Source organism: Pseudophryne corroboree, chromosome 8 (genome assembly GCF_028390025.1).
Source record: "Pseudophryne corroboree isolate aPseCor3 chromosome 8, aPseCor3.hap2, whole genome shotgun sequence".
Classification (NCBI taxonomy): Eukaryota; Metazoa; Chordata; class Amphibia; order Anura; family Myobatrachidae; genus Pseudophryne; species Pseudophryne corroboree.
The window spans coordinates 298,500,193-298,516,019 of record NC_086451.1 but is presented as its reverse complement, the minus strand read 5'-3'; the positions used below and the strand labels follow the sequence as shown (position 1 = coordinate 298,516,019).

Below are 15,827 nucleotides of genomic sequence, written 5' to 3'. Positions count from 1 at the left end.
GCTTCCTTAGCAACAGTGTATTCCACTTTCAGACCAAAGCTGGGGCTTCGACCCTGCTTTGCCCTGGGTTATTTAACACTGATTGGACCCGGGTCACAGCTCCTATCACCCTTTCACACTGCACCTTGGTTCTGGGTTATTCCCGGGTCAATCCCTTTCACACTGAACCCATGTCTGCAGCCGTTTCTGCCCTTCGGGTCACTTTAGACGCTCCCTTGAGGCAGTCCTCCAGATACACAGCCAATGAGCAACTTTGAAAGGTAACCCAGGTCAGAAAATGTGGGTGGCACCTTTCATAATCAGGCAACACTGGTCAGATCCGGAATAACACTGGTAGTGACCAGTGTCAAGGCCATGGCAATTTGGACCCAGGTAGACCCTCTCACACAGAGAAAGGGCACGGGTTGACCTAGCTTACCCCGACAATATCCCAGGTCAAAATCTCTTTGTGAAAGGGGTATTGGTGAAGTTGATGATTTCCATAGTTCTCACTGTTCCTGAGGAAGGTCACTTACTCAGAACATCTGTCACATTGCAGCAACAGTTTAATAAGGCTTTTTCAGGTAGAAGTCATGTTTTAAGAATCGGTAGTTCTAGTAAGATAATACACAACTGTGTGGCAAAGTAATTTTGGAGTGAAGTTACCCTTTAAATTCTGGGTAAGTTCTTTACTTCAGCCTGACGTCATGGTAGTTATTGAGCCCTTGGGAAAGATGGTGTATTCTAGTTTAAGAACTACTAGTGTTTATAGCACCTGTGTAACACTCCCTTATTCTAGAGGTGTGCCAAATTATACTCCGCCCATGTACCACCAATATGTTGGACCTGCCACGTCCGATTGTATCACTCATTTGTCCTTCAAAAGTCATAGTTTACAATTCATAGAACATGTAAAGTTCTGTGGAACATATTTTCAAAACTTGTGTCACCACTTTATCTCTCAGGTGTGAATGTCACCCTTGCCGATTATAGCATGAATTGCTTTCGGAAGTGGTGATATTAAGAGGCTGTGTTCACATGACACTATAATTCAGGTATTTTGAAGCAGCATTTTGCTCTTCAAGTTGTTTGGGCGTTTCTTGAATTCGAGGCCCTCCCTTCAGCAAGATATTTTTTCCCACGTGTATTGTCACTACATTCCAACTCTCCCACAAAATGAAGACTCATCAGCCTTTTAATCTTAGGCTCCTCCACATATGCTGTTCACCTCGCCTCCAGACTCTGGTTACACAATGTTCTTTTTTGTTTTAAACATTACATAGTAATGGGTACAGTAACCATACCTTTGTGTGCATCATAAACTCTTGTGTATATTTAAGTTCTCTTTGTATGAAACCCCTGCATAAAGCATTATTACTCAGGGGCATACAGTATGTCATTTTTCAAATTCAGCCTGTAATGTGGTATTTAGGAGCTGATTAGCTAGTATGTTATCTCTCTAAACTTCAGCTCTCTCCAAGGCTTAGTAAATATGCCCCTTAATATGATAACTTGACTGTTGACTACATTTTTATTATTATTATTTTTATTATATGAAGCAATGTCATCCATTAAAAGGAGCAGGCATATACAACAAAGACATCGCAGCCTTATATATTCAATAATTAAGTGGATCTATCACCTACAAACAGTGGACCCAGCTGTGGGATAATCCAATATTTAGCCTAGCAATTACTTGGGACGTGACTATCACTAGTTTCTAAGGTATTTTCAGAAGGTTGGTTCAGTCCACAAATGTTTGTGCCCACTGTATATGTATAGTACACTATTACAACTCATTTATTTTATAACCTGCCTTTATTCTGATACAGGGACAGAGTTATTTTACAGTTATGAGACCACTGAAAGCTCTCTGCCTGCAGCCTGGTGTTTTGTTTTGGCAGTTACTAACCTTTGCAAACATCTTTCATGTAGCAGATACCAAACATTAGTTAGCAATTTTAGGGGTTTTCTTTACATTTTTAAATTTTATTTTTTAGAGCGGATGGAAACCGCAAATAAACAGCTTGCCGCAAAGGAGTTTGAAGGATCCGAAGACAACAGAAAGACCATATCTCAACTTCTAGCACAGAGTAAGTGGTTTGTGGCTGTGTTTTTGTTTTTTTTGCATTTTCCATGTGTTCTGCTGGGTTGTTTGGAGGTCTTACACGTAGCATAAAAAAGTAGTTTCATGCATAGTTGACTCTCACAGTTTATGCCTTTTTGTACATTTTGAAAGGCAGAAGAAGCAATTTATACGCTTTGTGTATTGGATACGTCAGTTCACATAGCATGTTCCTTTTACATAACTAGATAGTAGCCATCATTGTTCATCTGGGACACATACTGTAAGTGCTAGTCTTACATATTGTTATGGTCACAAGATATTAAAAAAGAACTACAGAAAAAAGTAAATCGCTAACTTCAAGGTGTCTCTTTATTTTGTTGGCGCTACAGAGGCTTTTATTGTAATTGCGCTGTTCTGACGTTACAATGTACAAATTAGATTTTGAACCAGTATATGTTTACATTGTTTATCCATGTATGATATTCATTCACATTGTAAGCAAATGTTATTTATATGACAAATGAAAACCGCATGACTGTATTTGCATTAATCTTAAAAACTTAAATTCCTTTCCTGAGAAATGCATTGTACACTGTTTGGCTTGGGGGTAGCACTGACTTTTAAGGCCCATATAGACGGGCCGATGTGGGAGAGATGTGTGCTGAGCGAACCGCTCAGCACACATCTCTCCCGCCGCTCAGGACAGCGCGATGTGTGCTGAGCGTGCGGGGGGAAACGGGGGGGGCGCTCATTTCACCCAGTGGGTGAAGAGAGCGACCCGCTAGATTGGCCAGTCTAGCAGCAGCGATAGCGATGTGCGGGGCTGCGCATCGCTATCGCTGTAGGGGGTACACACGGAGTGATGATGCTTAAATTCGAAGCAATCTAGTCCGATTGCTTAGAATATTGCTCCGTGAGTACCCCCCTTTACTGTGTGTGCTAATCAATCCAATCAATCATACAGTAGCCTAAGTAGTTTAGCACTAGTGAAACCTTTAGCTAACCTGTGGCAGCTCCAGTGGTGGGGCTGCAGCACAATCCAAAACTCAAATAGGGGAGCCACACCAACTGCCAGTGAGTCCCAGCCAGCGATGTTTGGCAGCGTTTGGGGTGGCTCCCCTCTGGAGCTGCAACTGCCTGTAACCCTTAAGCCCCGTACACACTGGGCGAAAGCACAGGACGATATGAATGATAACAATCTTTATTGCAAGATCTATCGCTCATATCATCCAGTGTGTGTGGGTGAACGATGTGTGCACCCGCGTGTCATTCTCGTTCATCCATGATATACAGAACATGCAGCTCAATGTTAACTGTACTGTTGAGCTGCATGTCCGGGGAGTACGGGGGATGGGGTGGTCTTCAGTTTGCCGGCTATCGGGATCCCGGCGCCGAAATCCCGACAGCCGGCATACCAACACTTTTTCTCCCTCTTGGGGGTCCACGACCCCCCTGGAGGGAGAATAAATAGCGTAGCGCACCACCGTGACCGCAGCGTGGCGAGCGCAGCGAGCCCGCAAGGGGCTCATTTGCGCTCGGTATGCCGGCGGTCGGGATCCCGGCGCCGGTATGCTGGTTTCCGGGAGCCCGGCCGCCGACATACCATACTACACCCCGGGGGATGATGTCACTGAACAATATCGTTCAGTGTGTATGCACTGGTGATCTCCCCTAATCAGCAATCAGCAATATAGCGCTGCTTGCTAACTAGGGGAGGTTGCCCAGTGTGTACCCAGCCTTAAGCTTGTTTTCACATATGCATTCATGAACTGGCGCCTCCATGGAATCTGCTTTGGGAAGTAAGCGACCATAGAGTTCAGCTGTGATGGTGGAAATAGACTCCTTCCGTACAGTATTTGAAGTAAAACCAAAAGTACTAAGCAGTTGTTAGTGGTAGACGGAGGATTAGTCTATATGCAAGTATCGTTTTAAACAGCATTATGTGATGATTTGGGCTGTCTTCTAAAATCTGTAGAAACAGAGTGTTTTAAAATGATTAGTGCTGATGTCTGAAACTGTGGTTTGATTTGTCTTTTTATTTGGATTCCTTTTGTTTGATGTTGCTGTTTTTTTTTCTCTAAGACTTTGATCTCATATTTTCCCACCCGTTGAAGGAGGGGTGATGTGATGTGGTTCCCTTATACAGCCAAGCTTTACAAAAAAAAAGCCCTGAAAGAATTCTCGCTAATGTAAAGCAGACAGTCTTGTTTTAAACACAACTCGTTGTTTGAGTAAATTAAACGTGTTTACATATTTTCTGTGGGAGTTGCCACATTTCTCTTTCAAAGTCACATTTTCTGCAGGTGTTGCCTTTCGTAATACAAATTATACAGTACTTCATTGGCTTTTAAATGTTTGGAAATTTAGGCTAGGTATTGTGGCTGCACTTTCCCTATTCCTGTTGGGACACACAAAATCATCTTATCTTTCTCCAACAGCTAGTACTGTATGTTGTGTATTTGGAAAAGTCTAATGGGCCTGATTCAGAGTTGTACACTATTGTACAACTCATATGCTAATGCAGCAGGAGGCGTCTAATGAAAATAGACGCCTTGTGACTGCTTCTGTGATCCACTGACTCAAGACACACCATCGGTTCACTCTGCGTGATCATCTGTCATCTGAGTAACCTGCAGGTTACTTCAATTTCCATCTCTGGTCCGCAGCTGAGGTCCAAAATTCTGCGTCGCCAGACACTGACCTCAGCACTCCTACAGTACATAACTGTAGCGACACGCTTCCAGTCACCGTGCCCTTCCATGCCTCCATACGCCGTGAGCCTGTCAATTAGGCTGGGGCTTAGGAGACAGTGCGTGTGAGGACTCAGAACCCGTTCTGCACATGCACAGTGTGCCCACCATCCGACTTGTACGCTAACCATCGGGTTAACGTGTAAGTCTGAATTAGGCCCAGTATTCTCTTAATAGTGTGACATCAAATGATACTGATACTTGAATTCCGAGACATTATTCGCCAGTTCTGGAATTGAATACTACCACTAATAATAATAATAATAATCATTTTATTTATATAGCGCTCTTTCTCCAATAGGACTCAAGGTGCTTACCAGATACGTAGCATAATATATTACAGAAAATAATGAAGTACAGAAAAGCTTTTCATAAAATACAGAAACATGTAGATACTAAAGGAACACTAAAGATATACAATTATATCAGATGTGTCTTACGAGATAGAAAACATATTTTTCTACCTGTGTTGTCTTTTGTTATTTTGACTTCACATTATTGAGCAAGACGCTATTATTTATCGCTCTAGTTATTCCACTCTCACTGCAGCAGCAGTCATTATTCAATTACAGTAATTAAAAGTTCAACTTTGAGAATTCCATAACTGTTGAAGCATTTTGCAGCAAGCAATGAAACAGCCATTCTATTAATGAAAGTCTTGGTATGTAACATCCTCAAAATTATCTGCAAAATTATTACTATTATTATTAATAATTATTTTTTAGTTATCAGTGTTGTCCTAGTCAAAGAATGGGTCACTAAAGGCAAGTATCGGGGTAATTCCCGGTTTTGCTGAAGACTGGGTCGGGTCATATACAAAATCCAACATGTTGGAAGTTCTCGATTCGCCAATTCCAACCCAAAAAAGATTGGAATCGGCGAGTCAGAAATTTTGAACATGTAGGATTTTGCAATCATTGACTTGGCATTGGCAGACTGGGGAATCGACTCATAGATGTATGGCCTGCATTAGGCATGGAGTAAAGAAATATACATTTATGATTTCTTAAATAACACAGTGTAAAGAGCAGTGGTGCAGTATAACGTCACCAATAGCAACCAAACACTTTCTGCAGAGTATGATATATGATTGACTGCTAAAGGTAACCGCACATGTGCTCTAGTTGAGCTATTTTATGAAATAATTCCAAATACATTTTAATACGTAGGCTGGTATCCAAATAGCCGTGGTAAGTTACCAGGCCTAATTAACTCCCCTGGGGCTATCCAGTTAGCCCTGATGCCGGCAGTTTTGTTTCACGTAATTCGGCCGTAGAGCCCCATTTTTTGTGTGAAAACACATAGGTCTGGGAACTTAATCCTGGATCCTTTTTGTTTTCAGCTGAAAATAGAACTTTTTTGTCTGAAAAAAGGGGGAATAATTGGAGAGAGCGTAAAAAAAAAATAATCTGTGCTAATGTAAGAAAATAGCGAAAACCCCCATCTTCGCGTACAAAAAAAATTGAGAGCTAATTATATACCCCCAATAGTAACCATTCCTATCCAAAGCTGTTTTCATGTGGTTGCCTTCTGTTGTAGCAGTGGTTTCCAAACCTTTTAATGCTGTTACACCTACTGACACAGGTGACACATGTCATACTTGCGTGAAACCCCTACATTGTTATTAACAAAACAGCATAATAGATACAGGTGACTACTGACAAATGTCATTGCATTACAGCAAGTTTCTTTTTCATTTACAGCTACAATCTAGTTCAGGTACAGTACATACATAGCTTTAACTTGTATTACAAATTGTCCTCTATTACCTGGAAATTCTTGTGACACATCGTGTCTGACATCGTGACAAACCGTTCAATCACTTTGCTATGAGTTTCAACACTCTTGGCTGTTTGCTATTAAATATGCTTTTGTTTTTGCTCATGTACACAATAAAGACTACATCTCTTTTTTCTTTTGTGCTTTTAACATTGTATGTGCAAGCACGTTACCAAACTCTTGTCAAGTGGTGAGCATTTCACCTACTATTTGGCTTCCTGGTGGGTACAGAAAGATGAAAGCCTTTTTGTAAAGATCATTACAAGTGGTAGGCTTTAGTTCAGTCTTGTTCACATGTAATCCTTTGCCCTGATTCACCATCCTCCCACTGACTTGCTGCCGGAATGCAGATGTACCGGTCTATCAGACCTGGGTGTTAATGACTACTGGGACTCGTGTTATGGGTTTTCTGTTTAGTTATTGTTGCTGTTGACTTTTGTATTCATGAAGTAATGTCTGTAATCTCGCAAATCCTGTCACTTTTCAGAATCCTGTTAGAGACTGAAGTTCATTTATGAAGTGATAAATTGTGGCGTACTCTTCATACTTCTGTTTTGACTTATTTCTATTCCGTATCACTGTCTGCTCATATTTCCATCCTCTTGCACGATATCTATAGATTTTATATTTTTAATGTTTGTATAATTCATTGATGCTTGAACCTTCTAAACATATACCAGTCAATTGTTCTAGAAGATGTGATTGCTTATTATGTTTGCTTTCCTGAATTTGCATATTCCATTAGGGGTGCCCTGCTTCGGTTCTAGGGTGGAGTGACCGTTTCCCATCCGGTGCTCTGTACAGAAGTCAATGTCTTGCAAAAATAACTCTGCCTATTTGTTTAATCGTCCTTGTTTTTGTGATTTTTTTTATTTTTTGTTGTTGAACATTATAGTTCACAAACATGATCTTATGGTTCTTGATGTTTATCATATTTCAAAGTTCATGCCTCTTTCACAAATAATCTCCATCAGATTGTGTTATATGTGAAGGATCTCAAGTACAAACTTGGATGTCTAATAACAAGTCACCTTTGCTATTGTAGCCTAAAGGTGGGTACACAGTAGGTGATGTGCTCTATGAGCAACGTCGCCTAGGGTGTTCCTTTCCCTGCTGGGGCGTTCATCGCTAGTGCGTACACACGGAGTGATATGCAAACAATATCGCTAAGTGACGTCACGCCGCGGCCTGGCCGTGCATGCAGCTTTTGGACGACAGCAAGGGCCGTTAATGACCTGCGGTGCTACGTATCGCTCATCGTTTGGAAGTGTACACACTAGTCGATATGGTAAACGACGTCGCTTAGGAAGTGCAAAATTAGCAATTACGTTTACTTTATCGCCGAGTGTGTATGCACCTTTATTCTTTCTTTCTTTTCCGACTCATAATAGAAAGTAGAAATCCATATTTTTAGGTGGAAATGGTAACATTGCTTTAGTTTGTAAGCATTTATGGCGAGCCTGTCTTACTGTTGCAAGGGAGCTCTCCACAAGTGTGGCCAGTCCCATAGGAGACTGTTTATTGTTCCTATTCCTAGTGTATCCCTTATGAACTGAACATATATTTGTATGATGATAAAGCTAAATATTTATCGTATATAATACCCTTTATGAGGTCTAAGAACACTGTACGCTATTTATGTATGAAGTACCGTAAGGGTACGCTAGTTGCGTAACAATCGCTTTGCCGTGATCGAGACGCTCAAGCGTCACGTTCACTCACGGCCAAGAGATCACAGGCAGGCACGTTATTGGCTGTTGACTAAAGTAATGATTCGCTATAGCGTAGCGAACGCTCGGGACCACGAGGAGATCACCAGCGGAGCTGACGCTCACTATATTAAACCTTTGTATCTAAACCATAAACAGTGTATTGTGCAGTAAAACTTTAGTGTAATATTAGAGAGTAAATGCAACACAGTATAACCTTATTACCTTAAAAGCTGTTTGAGCGTCACCGACGCTCTGAGAATACTTAATACTATAAGAAACACAGAAACCGTGCTCAGGGTCCAACGCCTAAAATATATATTATGAATGCTATACTTGCAAAAGAGTTAAACACAATACAAGTCATACACTACAATATAACATAGACTACCTAACCAGATAACTACACAAGAAATACAATACAATTAAGTTTAAGAGAAAAATGAGAGAAAGAGAAGAGAGAGAGAGATATGGCCCATAATAACAAAAGAGAAACAGTATGATTACGGAGAAAACTTACGCACAAGGGGAAACGATCGCATGCGCCTCGATATCCAGCTCCCGATTATCAGCAATGAGAACCGTTGAAGAGAGTGAACTGGATATGGTCGGCCTGCCTATTTATGCCCCACACACAATACAATTCAATGGTCCCTACAATCTGATTGTTCATTGGACACAGGAATTCGGCTTCGCACTATAACAAAAGGTCATAGGTTGATTCATACAGGTGGGCTGTGACTATTTCCAACTGCTCAGGTGGGAGGGAAACTGGGTTTCCCGCCGCATGGGTAATAAAGTGCAAATAAAGTAAATGTTCATAAACTTCTTATGTCCATAACTATTCGCACGAGCGATTGATCTGCTTCAAACCAACACCGGAATATTTCTAATTAAATATTCTTCCGATGGATACTAAACACCACTGTATTACTCCTGTCTGACCCTTTGTATCAAACAAAGAGGGATTTCTCTGTTCATGAACATTCTATATTAACCAAACTTTCAGAATCTATCAAAGGGACCATGATCTACAAAATACATTATTACTGAAAATATGTAACGAATGAGTCGCACGCTACGATCGCATAAACTCTACCGTAAATACGCATACCATGCGCCTGCGGGTGCCCGCGACTGTGAGTATGCGCACATACGGGAGAGCGTACGCATGCGCAGCGCGGACCAGTATGAGGTGCAAATATGGCAGTGTGTGTAGAGATATTTTTCTGACTTTGACAGTCCACCCTTTGGCAGTCAATAATAACTTCCACCTTCTAAAACATTTCAAAAGGAGAAAAATATATGTCAGGGGTTAATTCATTTCCATGGTTGGGTAAGGGAGGAGTGAGGAGTAGGTGGGAAGAGGGTATGACCTAGTGAGATAGCAGAAGCATGTGTGTATGAGTCCATGTTTTGGGGGTCATGTATCATCGTGCCGTACGTGTTGTAAATCAAGCTTCGAGGTATTGCGAAGTATACATTTGAATTCCTTCTTATCCCGTGGTACGGGTCTGTGGATGGGCTGTCAAACTTTACCGAGCTCTTTTCGGTTTTGGTTGTAACAAAATGGGGAAGCACATTTTAGTTGATGATACATGAATGGGGGAGATATGTGATTGCTTGATATCTGTGCCTGTATTCCCTATCGACTATGTGTGTCATTACCTGAGGGTTGTAGAAATGAAGAAAAGACATAATTACGGTAAATGCGGTGGTATTCTATGTCAGGTTAATGTACAGTCGTCGATTGAGGTTTTGTTCGGTATCAGTTGAAAGTCGTCTTCTTTGCGCTGTTTTGCCCATTAGGTGCGAGCAAAAAGCTTTGTCAATGCCAATAGATTTACAAAAATGTTGGGCTAGCGTGAGTTTAAGAATTCTAGGGAAACTGGGGATCCATGGCAAAGTTCATCAAATGTCCGTATCTAAAGTGGTCAAAACTTCTTCTTTGGTCAATCCGTTGTCTGTATAGTGTCTTGTCAACTTCCTCGTCCAAGGGGGTCTTTTTATCTTGGAGAAAAACAGAAAAACAGGTGAAAGAAACGGACCGTAGAAATCGCATTTTCATCACATCATTGTTTCTACATTTGGGTCATAAATCAAGTCCAGGTTAATTACAGTTTCCTCACTCCTTAAACTCATTACCCTAGTACGATGATTGCACTTCATTAAAGCCTGACCGCATCTAAATATCAATCCAATCGATATGACAACACCTAAGATACATAGGAGAAACTTCCCAACATCCATTATGACTCCTTGAGCCCAGTCTCCTAAACCAGAAAACCAATTTCGCGGGTTCAACCATGACACCCAACCAGTCAGCTCATTACCTACAGCAGCAAGAGTGAGATTGTGTCTCCTGCGAAATTCCCACTTCAATTGGAGAATATCGTCCATCTTTTGGTCTATGACCTCGACCGGATCCTCGGTGCTATTCGTAATATATGTGCAACATTTCACGCCGTATTGTGTTGCCAGTGTGACACAATATCCGCCTGTCACTGCTGTGAGGTAATTGAGAACCATTCTATGCTGTACCAGTTCTGTTTTGTAAGCCTGAAGTTCTCTTCCAGTATACCTAAACGTGTCATCATACATTTCAGTGATATTATCTAACAAATTGGCGAGCGCAGAAATGTATTTATAATTCAGCACTCCTCTAGCGGTGCGGGTAAAATCTAACGCGATTAAGAATTGAATCCCGGTGGATTCACTTATCAGATCAGAGGCCGGATGCTCTGTCTTCTCCATCAGGTGCCTTTTAACAACGTGCTCGTAATGGGTGTGAGTATAAGGAGCTTGGGCACCACGGTGTATGTCTTTCATTTTGTCATGTGATACAGTCATTACTTCAGGCAGTACTTTTCCAATATAACACAACCCTTCAGAGTTTGGGGCAAGCCACTTGTACGCCTTTCTCCCGCATATGAAATATGCATCATCGGGGAGAACATATGGGACGGAGTAGGACATAACCATATTACACACCTTCCATGTGAAATCTCCTAACCCTAATTCTTCCATCTGCTTAGTACACGTATCAGGTTGTACGATATGTGCACAGTATCCTGGTGATACCTCTCCAACTTTAGTAATCCTATTTCCTAAGGTATACCTATACCGGAAAGATTTTCCTCTACTGGCTATGTGGCGTACAAGCTCTGTATCTGTAGGCATTCTATCTGCTCTATGCGAAAAGGTCATGGTGTGGTTACTCCATGACACTTCCCAATTTCCCGGTTTTCGGGGATTGGAGATGTTGAAACATAATAGGGACCTATCCACATGGTATTGGTGGAGCTTCAAACTAGGAGGGCTGGAGATATTAAACCTTCGGTCCACCGGTCTCCCACCATTTAACTCAAGTACCTCCTCTATCGTTAAAGGAAATGGTACTAGCCCTGATTTGCTATGACCCTGAGGTACTTGAGAGCATACCCAACAATCTGTTTTGTTTAACACATTACCCACTAAGGAGTGATAGTCACTCAATGGATGCCGGTCCATATGGATATTAAAACTGGATTGGCATTTCTTAATGCACCCATCCTCAATGACATTGTTACAGAGCCTACAGATAGTTTTCTTCAGGTAACAATCCTTCACAATTCCTTCTATGGTCAATGCTATCGGATCGTTTTCTGATACTCGCCTTTGCTTGTTGATTATGTTGTTCTCGGAAAACTACGCCTCCATCTTTATCATCAGAACCCATTCCAGAACCTCTCTCGACCTCCATGGTACTCTCGCCGGAACAGACTGCTCTGGTCAACATCATGGTCAACAGGAAAATCCGGATCACAGTCTCTTGGGGCAAGTCCATCTTATAGGAGGAGACGAAGAAAAATGAGAGGGGGAAAAAAAATAATTGAGGGAGATGGGATGGGAAATTGGAGAAAAACAATAAAAGGGAACAGGGGATCGACAACTGCTTTTGGTCTTGTGATTTTCATTGCTCAGGTGCCGCCTCAGTCCTCCTGGAACAGACACTCTAGTGATACAACCTCTACCGTCTGTTCCTTATCACAGGACTTCTCTGGATCAACGACCTTCTTACAGTGGGACGAATGAACCCAAGTCTCTCTCTCAGCAACCTTCAATGCTGTAGTGCTAGTCAATAAGACCTGGTATGGTCCTTCCCATCTGTCAATAAGGCAACCTGAGCGTAGAAAATTCCGTATCATTACATAATCCCCAGGTTCAATGTCATGACAATTACTATCTGGTAAATCAGGAATCACCAACTTCAGATTATCATTTTGATTCCTTAACTGTTTACTCATGTTAATCAAGTATTTTACAGTTACTTCATTGTTACATTTCAAATCATCCTGAGGGTTAATCATGACATGCGGTTGTCGACCAAACAAGATTTCAAAAGGGGACAGATTAAGAGGGGACCTGGGAGTGGTTCTGATGCTGTACAGTACAATGGGTAAAGCTTCTGGCCATGTCAATCCTGTCTCTGCCATCACTTTACTCAATTTATTTTTAATAGTGCTGTTCACTCTTTCGACCTTCGCACTCGCCTGTGGACGGTACGGAGTGTGCAGCTTGCTATCAATTCCCATCAATTTACACATTCCTTGAAAGACATCACCTGTAAAATGGGTACCCCTATCACTTTCGATAATTCTAGGGATACCATATCTACATACAAATTCCTGCACAATTTTCTTAGCAGTAAACATAGCGGTATTTGTGGCCGCCGGAAATGCTTCGACCCAATTTGAGAAAACATCTATACAAACAAGTACATATTTCAAATTTCGACAAGGGGGTAATTGAATGAAGTCAATCTGTATTACCTGGAAAGGGCCGCCGGCAGGTGGGATATGGGATGGTTCTGTAGGTATTGCCTTTCCAATATTCTTTCTCAAACAGGTAAGGCACGACATGGCTCTTTTACTCGCATGAGAGGAGAATCCTGGGGCGCACCAATATGCTCTTACCAACTTGCACATCCCTTCCTTGCCTAGATGAGTCAGCCCGTGAGCTGCCTCAGCCAAACATGGAAGGTATGTTCTGGGGGCCACCGGTTTACCTTGTCCATCCGTCCAGAGTCCTGAGGACTCCTGGCCATATCCCTTTGCCTTCCAGACTGCCTTTTCCTGTGTGGAACACAAATTTTGCATCTCACACAACTTCTGTGTGTTGATGGTATTAAATACCATCAGTTGTGTGGTGTCTGTCTGTCTGGGGGTAGCAGCTGCTAACTTAGCTGCTTCGTCTGCTCGGCTGTTACCAAGCGATACTGGGTCTTGGCTATATGTATGTGCTTTAGATTTGATAACAGCCACTCTGTCGGGTTCCTGTATCGCTGTTAGAAGCCTTTTTATGTGAGCTGCATGCGCTACCGGTGTACCAGCTGCCGTCATGAAATTTCTGAGGCGCCATAGGGCTCCGAAATCATGGACTACCCCGAATGCGTATCTAGAATCGGTGTAGATATTGGCTGATTTGCCCTTAGCCAATTCACATGCTCTGGTTAGGGCGACCAGTTCAGCAACCTGGGCTGAGTGAGGTGGGCCTAGCGGTTCCGCTTCTATGGTGCCTTGGTCATCTACGACTGCGTATCCAGTACACAAGTCTCCCGAGTCTGACTGTCTATGACAACTACCGTCCGTGTAGAACGTAAGTTCTGCATCTTCCAGTGGGTTGTCACTGATGTCAGGCCTTGCGGTAAAATTTTGGGTCAAATATTCTATACAATCATGAGTATCTTCCTTTGTATTAAATCCTCCTTCCCCAGTACTCTCATCCTCCACCCTTTGGGTCTGTCCAGACACACTTGGGAGATATGTTGCAGGATTTAATGCACTGCATCTCCTTATGGTGATGTTTACGGGGGCCATTAGTGCCAATTCCCATCTTGTAAACCGCGCTGATGAGACGTGCCTGGTTTGGGCAGAATTTAACAAGGCTGACACTGCATGCGGTGTATGAATTGTGAGGTTGTGACCTAACACGACGTCTTCGCTTTTCGTTACTAGCAATGCTATCGCAGCAACGCTTCGCAAGCATGTGGGGAGGGATCGCGCTACCGTGTCTAGCTGAGCGCTGTAATATGCTACTGGCCTGCTGGCATCACCGTGCTTTTGGGTTAGTACGCCTGCCGCGCAACCAGCACTTTCTGTTCCGTATAGTTCAAAGGGTTTCCCATAGTCCGGCATACCTAATGCTGGTGCCTGCGTTAGGCACTGTTTAAGTCTCTCAAATGCTGCCTCAGACTCGTCTGTATGCGAAATCCGATCAGGTTTGTTTGAGGAGACCATTTCCTGCAAAGGTAACGCTAAAATGGAAAACCCTGGGATCCAATTACGGCAATACCCACACATTCCTAAAAATGTTCTGATCTGTTGCTGGGTTTGTGGCAGAGTCATGTCTCTAATTGCTTGAATTCTATCAGCGGTCAGGTGTCTCAGTCCTTGTGTTAAACAGTGTCCCAAATATTTTACCTTAGTTTGGCATAATTGCAACTTGTCTTTGGAAACCTTGTGTCCTGTGTCTGAAAGATGAAACAGGAGCTGTTTCGTATCCTTCAGGGATGCTTCCAATGAATCAGAACACAGTAGTAGATCATCCACGTACTGTATTAATACTGATCCACTCACTGGTTGGAAAGACTGTAAACAATCATGCAAAGCCTGAGAAAATATACTTGGGCTATCTATGAATCCTTGTGGTAATCGAGTCCATGTGTATTGGACTCCTCTGTATGTAAATGCGAACAAATATTGACTGTCAGGGTGCAGAGGTACCGAAAAGAAAGCGGAGCAGAGGTCAATAACAGTGAAAAATTTCGCAGTGGGAGGGATTTGCATTAGGATGACAGCTGGATTTGGCACTACGGGGAACTGACTCTCAACTATTTTGTTAATCCCCCTTAGATCCTGCACTAGCCGGTAACCCCTCCCCCCACTCTTTTTCACAGGGAAGATGGGACTATTAGCAGTGCTGGACGTTCTTACCAGAATGCCCTGTTGTAGCAAGCGCTCTATTACTGGGTAAACTCCTAACTCCACCTCTGGCTTCAGAGGGTACTGTGGGATTTTTGGAGCTATCCTACCATCTTTTACTTGTACAACTACCGGAGCTACGTTTGCCATTAATCCAGTGTCCTGTCCATCTTTTGTCCAAAGTGACTCTGGTATCTGAGATGTCATTTCTTCTACTTGGGAGGGAGTCCTATTTGTCATAGTGGTATGTGACATTAATTTTGACGGGGAGTCTAACATGTCTCGTACTTCCTGAGCGTGATTCTCAGGTATGTCCAAGAATACACCTTCAGGAGTACAATAAATGACGCACCCCATTTTACACAATAAGTCTCTTCCCAGGAGATTGGTCGGTGCCGATGCAGCCAGCAAAAAGGAATGCTTGGTATGTAAAGGCCCTATTGTAATCTCTGCTGGTTTGCTAACAGGGTAATGCTGGACTACTCCTGTTACTCCCACGGCTGGAATTGTCCTACCAGTGGTCCTCATGCCAACTGTCGAATTTATCACTGATTTGGCCGCCCCTGTGTCTACAAGAAAG

At 42.5% G+C, this 15,827-nt stretch overlaps 1 protein-coding gene across 1 annotated transcript in view; it reads left to right on the top strand.

The window, feature by feature from the left end:
• Positions 1 to 15,827, top strand: part of AMOT (angiomotin) — a 123,143-nt gene that overhangs the window by 55,523 nt on the left and 51,793 nt on the right. The window contains exon 6 of the mRNA XM_063937329.1: positions 1,980 to 2,072. Within this exon, the coding sequence (XP_063793399.1) occupies positions 1,980 to 2,072 (93 nt within the window). The remainder of the gene's footprint in view (positions 1 to 1,979; positions 2,073 to 15,827) is intronic.